Raw genomic sequence first — 7,961 nt, forward strand, 5'->3', positions numbered from 1 at the left:
AAAAAAAATTATTTCCCCCCCAGGCGTGCGGGGCTGGGGCAGGGGAAGCCCGAGCTTCCCCCGACCCCAGCCCCCAGAACAGGCAGCTCTCCGCAAGCCTTGGGAGATCTGCCTGAAGCCCAAACCAGGTTGGGGAACCGAAGCCCAGGGTGCGCTGTGCAGCGCACCCCAGGCTTCAAGATGCAGGCTTCTATCCACAAGCCTAGGGAGCCCAAGGGGAACTCCTGCGGGCTCCCAAGGCTTGCGGAGAGCTTCCTGAAGCCTGGAGAGCAAGAGGAGTGGGTGCGCACTGACCCTTCTCGCTCTCCAGGCTTCAGCGAAAGCCTGCATTCGCCCCATAGGACGCACACACATTTCCCCTTCATTTTTGGAGGGGAAAAAGTGCGTCCTATAGGGCGAAAAATACGGTACGTGGCGCTTTTGTGGGTTGACATGTAGCCACATTGTTGTTGTTGTTTAGTCGTGACCCCATGGACCAGGGCATGCCAGGCACTCCTGTCTTCCACGGCCTCCCGCAGTTTGGTCAGACTCACGTTTGTAGCTTCGAGAACACTGTCCAACCATCTTGTCCTCTGTCGTCCCCTTCTCCTTGTGCCCTCCATCTTTCCCAACATCAGGGTCTTTTCCAGGGAGTCTTCTCTTCTCATGAGGTGGCCAAAGTATTGGAGCCTCAGCTTCAGGATCTGTCCTTCCAGTGAGCACTCAGGGCTGATTTCCTTCAGAATGGATGCGTTTGATCTCCTTGCAGTCCATGGGACTCTCAAGAGTCTCCTCCAGCACCATAATTCAAAAGCATCAATTCTTTGGCGATCAGCCTTCTTTATGGTCCAGCTCTCACTTCCATACATCACTACTGGGAAAACCATGGCTTTAACTATATGGGCCTTTGTTGGCAAGGTGATGTCTCTGCAGGGTAGCCACATACCCTGATTTTTTTGGTAACCCCATTTTTTCACCATCTCTTAACTTCTCCTCTGTGTCGCTGCCCTTCCCTCTGCACGCAACACCTACTCTCCTCGCTTCTAATTATTATTTTTTGTTGTTGCTGGTTGTGATCCGTTTCAACGAGCTTCTCCCTGCCCCCAGGTATCCCAAAGTCATGGCCGAAGAGGGCATCCGAGTCGTACGAGAATGGCTGGAGGCTTCTACCCCCATGGAGGAAGGTAAAGTTGTCCAATGCCAGGACAGGAGCAGACCACACGGTCCGCCTCCAGGTCTGGTGTGCTACAAACTTCCCATCAGCCCCAACCAGCGTGGGCAGTGGTCTGATGGAAGTTTGGGGGCCACGACATCTGGAGGCTAATATCACGTTACCTAAGGTAAAGGTAAAGGGACCCCTGACCTTTAGGTCCAGTCGTGGCCGACTCTGGGGTTGCGGCGCTCATCTCGCTTTATTGGCCGAGGGAGCCGGCGTACAGCTTCCGGGTCATGTGGCCAGCATGACTAACCTGCTTCTGGCGAACCAGAGCAGCGCACGGAAACGCCGTTTACCTTCCCGCCAGAGCGGTACCTATTTATCTACTTGCACTTTGATGTGCTTTTGAACTGCTAGGTTGGCAGGAGCAGGGACCGAGCAACGGGAGCTCACCCCATCGCAGCTATTCAAACCGCCGACCTTCTGATCGGCTAGTCCTAGGCTCTGTGGTTTAACCCACAGCACCACCCGCGTCCCTTCACGTTACCTATCCTTGTGCAAATCTGCAATAGTGCCTTAGGTTGGGCCAGGTATTGCGGACAAGCATAAAAGTTAGCAGCGGTATACAGAAGTACCTCCGAAAGCTTCAAACGTCTTCTTTTTAAAAAACTTTCTAGGCCTGTGTTTTTGGCATTTTGCCAAATTAGGTGGGGCAGCACTTGATTCATAAGGGTTCAGGCTTGGGGAGGGGCACTAACGTCTGGGAAGCAACCCCCCATCATCATTCTTTGGGAGCGAGTCGGGGGACTATTCTGGGGATGAGTCAGGCTGGCGTAGAGTCACCGGTGTCTCCCCCTTCTGCGACAAGCTCCTCTCCCCCCACTGGAGTCCCAGAACCAGACAAGGCATGAAAAGGGCAGGGGAGAGTTTGGCCGCATACAGGCGCAGTCTCCGATTGCTTGGGGAAAGCTCTGGAGAGGAGGGGTCTTAGACAGCGGGGTACTTTCAGTCTCTGCAACTGATGCATGCAATAAAACAGGCTTCCTCAACCTCAGCCCTCCAGGTGTTTTGAGACTACAATTCCCATCATCCCTGACCGCTGGTCCTGCTAGCTAGGGATCATGGGAGTTGTAGGCCAAAAACATCTGGGGGGCCGAGGTTGAGGAAGCCTGGGGTAAGACCTACCAGAATAAGCTGCTGTGCTCATCTGGTCTGACACTCAGCCAAGTGAAGATTGTGGGGGTTTTTTTACTAATAAAGAGTTACAGTGGTACCTCGGGTTAAGAACTTAATTCGTTCTGGAGGTCTGTTCTTAACCTGAAATTGTTCTTAACCTGAGGTACCACTTTAGCTAATGGGGTCTCCCGCTGCCGCTGCGCGATTTCTGTTCTCCTCCTGAAGCAAAGTTCTTAACCTGAGGTACTATTTCTGGGTTAGCGGAGTCTGTAACCTGAAGCATCTGTAACCACTCTTAATTCCAACTTTGAACGGTGTGATTTACTGCCAGCTTGCTCTTTTGAGAGCTGCAGTCACTCAACAGAAGGGAATAGCACCTTCTCTACAATAGCGTGGGGGGGGGGACGGACCTCTGGACCAGGAGCTGTATGCAACCATTCTGACAGACTCTCCCTGGACCATACACCTTTGCCTGGCTGGAATGTGTCTGTGAACCCTGATTAACTCTGACAACGCCTCTTGCTTGCCTGAATGGATGGCGAGAGAGGGACATGGGAATGTTTATCAAAACTTTCCCACTGTGCAAAGATTTTTTTTTTAATTTAAATACTCCTGTTTCCCTAGCCCTGCCCACCGCCGGCATATAGTTGCTGGAAGGTTGCCCAGCAGAGAATGCCTGTCAGCTGAAATACATTCCCTATTGACGTGCTCAGTTGTCTTTTTAAAAATAAGGTGTGTGGCCAAAGATGAGAGAGAGAGTGAGGCTAAGGTAAAGGGACCCCTGACCATTAGGTCCAGTCGCGACCGACTCTGGGGTTGTGGGACCGAGCAACGGGAGCTCACCCCGTCGCGGGGATTCGAACCGCCGACATTCTGATCGGCAAGCCCTAGGCTCTGTGGTTTGACCCAAATTAACCACATCTGCAAGAAAATTTATTTTATAATAAATAAACTAGAATTCCCAGATGTGCCACAGTCTGTCAGTAAACTTGCCATGTGGCCGCTAGGGCAGCGTAGTTGGCTTTGAAAGCCTGCCGACATTCAAGCAGCCAGGCCCTCACTTGCACTAACCTCTTCCCTGCCCCTGCAGCCTCTGTTTATAGCCGCTACGAAGTGGAGGACGACTGGTGCCTGTCTGTCCTGAAGTCATACAAAGCCGAAGATGGAGAAGATTTTCCCTGGAGTGTTGGTGAGGCCTGTGCTAGAGGGGAAAAGAGCAACCAGGAGGGAATAACGAGGAAGGGAAATGGAAATGGGGTTATGGAATAATGACCAATTGGGCTTGGAACTGGCTAGCGGCCACATTAGCCGCCAGAAGAATAAGGATGAGGATGATTGGCCGGGGGCGTTGTCCTTCTTAGTACCTGTCCAGGAATTAGCCAGTGGCGAACTTGGAGCCACCAGTCCCTTTGAACGCAACTTGACCAATTGGGAGTTTGGAACAGACCACTCAATGTTGGAATGGGTGGGTATAAGAGGTGCCAATGAAGACTATATGAAGGGGGGAAACTTGAGCGGCAATTGTCCACGAGGAAGTTGAAAACTTTAGGAATGGGTCCCAAGTGGAGCAGATAATTCAGGGAACTGGTCAGCTGTATATATAATTTTTGAATTTTTTTAACAATCATGCAGATTAAATAAGTTTCCCAATAAAAATATACAATTTGACTTCCCTGGGTTATTTATTTCATAAAACTTATGCACTGCCTGCTTGTAAAACAAAACCCCAAAGCGGTTTAGGGAAAGGTAAAGGACCCCTGGACGGTTAAGTCCAGTCGAATTTGACTATGGGGTTGCGGTGCTCATCTCGCTTCAAGGCCGAGGGAGCCGGCGTTTGTCCACAGACAGCTTTCCGGGTCATGTGGCCAGCCCAGCATGACTAAACTGCTTCTGGTGCAACGGAACACCGTGACAGAAACCAGAGCGCACAGAAATCCTGTTTACCTTCCCGCCGCAGTGGTACCTATTTATCTACATACACTGGCATACTTTTGAACTGCTAGGTTGGTAGGAGCTGGGACAGAAGCAACAGGAGCTCACCCCGTCACGGGGATTCAAACCGCCGACCTTCCGTTCGGCAAGCCCGAGAGGCTGAGTGGTTTAGACCACAGCGCCACTGCTGTGGTGATTTACAAATAGATGAAATCAGGAAAAGATGGCAACCATACTTTAAAACAGACATAGGCAAATTCAGCCCTCCAGATGTTTTGGGACTACAACTCCCATCATATCTATCTAACAGGACCAGTGGTCAGGGATGATGGGAGTTGTAGTCCCAAAACATCTGGAGGGCCGTGTTTGCCTATGCCTGCTTTAAAACAATCAAAAGTTAAAATACTAAAACAGCTTAGAACTACCTTGGCTTTCTCATTAGCCTGCTTTGCAGTTTTAGCTTCTCCTGTGGGCTGAGAGCTAGCTGTTCTGTGGTTTTGTTATCGTGGTTTGTGTTGCATCTCCCCCTCCCCCCACCCCTCTGGTATCTGTACAGATGTACGGTGGGTAATAAATGTTGCAGTTTTAAATCCATCTATCCCCACATTTTGTGGTATGGAATTATCCCTGTAGAAGAGGCAAGCTGGACTCTGCTGGGTTGGCCATAGCAGTCCTGGCTGCCTGTTTCAATCTCGCTAACCTCATCCCGTTATTCTTTTTTTTTTTCAAACAAGGTGATGACATGACTTCTGAAGGAAGACGGCAGCTTGCACTGTTCCTGGTGAGTTCCAAGACACATTGCCCCTCAATTGCCCTGTCGGAGCTAGGGCTGTCTATTTATTTAGGCTTCTTGTATACTGCTTTCCACAATGAACGACCACAAAGCTCTTCAGGTCTCAAGGTACTGTTTGCGGCATCATCCCCAGGATGCCATGCAATGAATGGTCTTGAGATTTAAGCATCTCATGTTCTACCGACTGAGCCAGGGCTTTCCAAACTTGGGTCTCCAGCTGCTTTTGGACTACAACTCCCATCATCCCTAGCTAGTAGGACCAGTGGTCAGGGATGATGGGAATTGTAGTCCAGAAACAGCCGGAGACCCAAGTTTGGAAAGCCCTGGCAGATGTTCCTCTAGGTCAGGGATTGGTGACATCACCAGGTCTTACTGGACTCCCAGCTCCCAACAGCCATGGTCAGCATGGCCAACGGTCAGGGATATTGGGAATTGGAGTCCATCAACATATAGACCAAATGCAGCACATGGCCTCCTCCACCTTCTGACTGTGATTGCTCTCTCTTGGCTTGAAATGACCCCTTTCGGCATGAAGGGGGCAAATCCCTCTTGAAGTGGGTGTGGCAGCCGCCATCAGCCCTTGACTGGGTTCAGTGTAGGTGGAGCTGGCCTCAAAGGAAAGGGCCTCGGGAAGCAGTGGTCTGTGTGCTGGTATGGTGGTCTGCCCAGCAGGCAGCAAAACCAAAATGCTTGTTTACAAAGCTGTTGTCCTACCAAGCTTACTATATGCTTGTGAAACATGGACCACTTATAAACACCATCTCCAACTCCTTGAAAGATTCAATCAACGGTGTCTCCGTCCGGAAAAAAAATTCACATCACTTGCGAAGACAGGCAAACTAACACCAGTGTACTGGAAGAAGCAAAGATCATCAGTGTCGAAGCAATGATTCTTCAACATCAACTTGGTTGGACTGGTCATGTTGTTCGGATGCCTGATTATCATCTTCCAAAGCAACTACTCTATTCCCAACTTAAAAATGGAAAGCGTAATGCTGGTGGTCAACAAAGGCAAATCTTTAAAAATGTAGTATAAACACCGATAATTGGGAAACACTGGCTCCAGTTTACCAAAGGTGTTGTGGGCTTTGAAGACACTCGAACTCAGGACAAAAGGGAGAAACATGCTAAGAGGAAGGCACACTTGGTGAAGCCTCACCATGATCAACTCCCTGCCCAGAAATCTATGTCCCCAGCGTGGAAGGACGTGTGGATCCAGAATTGGCCTCCACAGTCACTTACGGACTCACTGTTAAGACCGTGTTCATGGAAGACAATCTTACTCGGCTACAAGTGATCACCAAAGAAGTAGAAGATTGTGGTCTGCCCAGCAGGCAGCAAAAGCAGTTCTGGGTTTTGCCTGGGAAGGAGGGAGGAGTTTGGTTCTTACGTTAATATAATTTGTGCTTCCCAACACACAAACCAAAACACTACCGTCCTTTGAAATTCATTCTTCTCCAACCGTGTGTGTGTGTGTGTGTGTGTGTGTGTGTATAAAGAGAAAGTGTGTACAAATGCACATATTAGTGAAAATAACATACAAAAATGTGTTAACGGGGAATTGCTTGCAAAAAAAGTATTAGGCATAATTACCGTATTTTTTGCTCTATAAGACTCACTTTTTCCCTCCTAAAAAGTAAGGGGAAATGTGTGTGCGTCTTATGGAGCGAATGCAGGCTGTGCCGCTATCACAGAGGCCAGAACAGCAAGAGGGATTGCTACTTTCACTGTGCAGCGATCCCTCTTGCTGTTCTGGCTTCTGAGATTCAGAATATTTTTTTTCTTGTTTTCCTCCTCCAAAAACTAGGTGCGTCTTGTGGTCTGGTGCGTCTTATAGAGCGAAAAATACGGTATATGCAAAACCCTGTTGATTAGGAGAAAAAAAATTGTGGAGACTTTTAAAAGAATAAAACAAAATTGCAAACACTGCAGAAACGTTGTGAACTGAAAACAGGAGAAAGGAGAAATTTGCCGACCCCTGGTTTCACCTCTGACCAGTTTGGGGGGGTGGCGGGGAGAGCAGCAGAGATGCTTTATCACAAAGCTCAGCATCTTTTCCTGTACGTTCTGCCCTCGAATTGTCTCCTTCCTCCCCCATGTCCTCACAATTGGTTACTGATTCTCCAGCAAAGCTAATGGATTATTGCTTCCGTTGCCCAAGTTTGCATGTTGTTTCCCCACTGCCTTCCTCACCCCGTCCTTGGAAATCCATTTTAACCTTGTTTTCTCTCCTTCTCACTCCACAGGCCCGGAAGCACCTCCAAAATTTTGAAGCGACGCACTGCACACCACTCCCTCCCCAGGAATTTCACCTCCCTTGGAGCTTATAGCACCTCCATCACCCCTGCGCCAATCAAGGCTTCCTGTATTGATACCTGACCACCCAACGTAGTGCATCTGCTTTTCTTGTGTGTGTGTGAGAGAGTGAGTCTGACCATCTCTGCTACCCTCCTCCTGCAAGCTGTAAATCTGCTTCCTCTCCCCTGTAATATTTATCCTCCAACACCCTCCTTCGCCCAGAAAATAAAACCACACACAGTTGTAGAGGTTCACAATAAAGATGGTATTTTTTTATACTTACCGAGTCTTTTCCTGGCCCGTGTAACTTGGGAAAGGTGGGTGGTGAGCAGGGGGTCTGTCAGCCTTTCTGTATGCTTGTGAAACATGGACCACTTATAAACGCCATCTCTCACTCCTCTAAAGATTCTATCAACGGTGTCTCCAAAAAAGATTTCACATCACTTGCGAAGACAGGCGAACTAATATCAGTGTAGTGGAAGAAGCAAAGATCACCAGTGTCAAAGCAATGATTCTTCAACATCAACTTCGTTGGACTGGTCATGTTGTTTGGTTGCCTGATTAGCGTCTTCCAAAGCAACTATCTATTCCAAACTAAAAAATGGAAAGCATAATGTTGGTGGTCAA

At 49.0% G+C, this 7,961-nt stretch overlaps 1 protein-coding gene across 1 annotated transcript in view; it reads left to right on the forward strand.

The window, feature by feature from the left end:
- The window catches only part of ABHD16A (abhydrolase domain containing 16A, phospholipase), a 38,592-nt gene extending 30,980 nt beyond the window's left edge, over positions 1 to 7,612 (forward strand). The window contains exons 17-20 of the mRNA XM_083601569.1: positions 1,087 to 1,163; positions 3,402 to 3,500; positions 4,978 to 5,024; positions 7,283 to 7,612. Of these exons, the coding sequence (XP_083457695.1) occupies positions 1,087 to 1,163; positions 3,402 to 3,500; positions 4,978 to 5,024; positions 7,283 to 7,366 (307 nt within the window). The 3' untranslated portion in view covers positions 7,367 to 7,612. The remainder of the gene's footprint in view (positions 1 to 1,086; positions 1,164 to 3,401; positions 3,501 to 4,977; positions 5,025 to 7,282) is intronic.
- Positions 7,613 to 7,961: the final 349 nt, after the last annotated feature.

Source organism: Podarcis filfolensis (genome assembly GCF_964270895.1).
Source record: "Podarcis filfolensis genome assembly, chromosome: 2".
NCBI lineage: Eukaryota > Metazoa > Chordata > Lepidosauria > Squamata > Lacertidae > Podarcis > Podarcis filfolensis.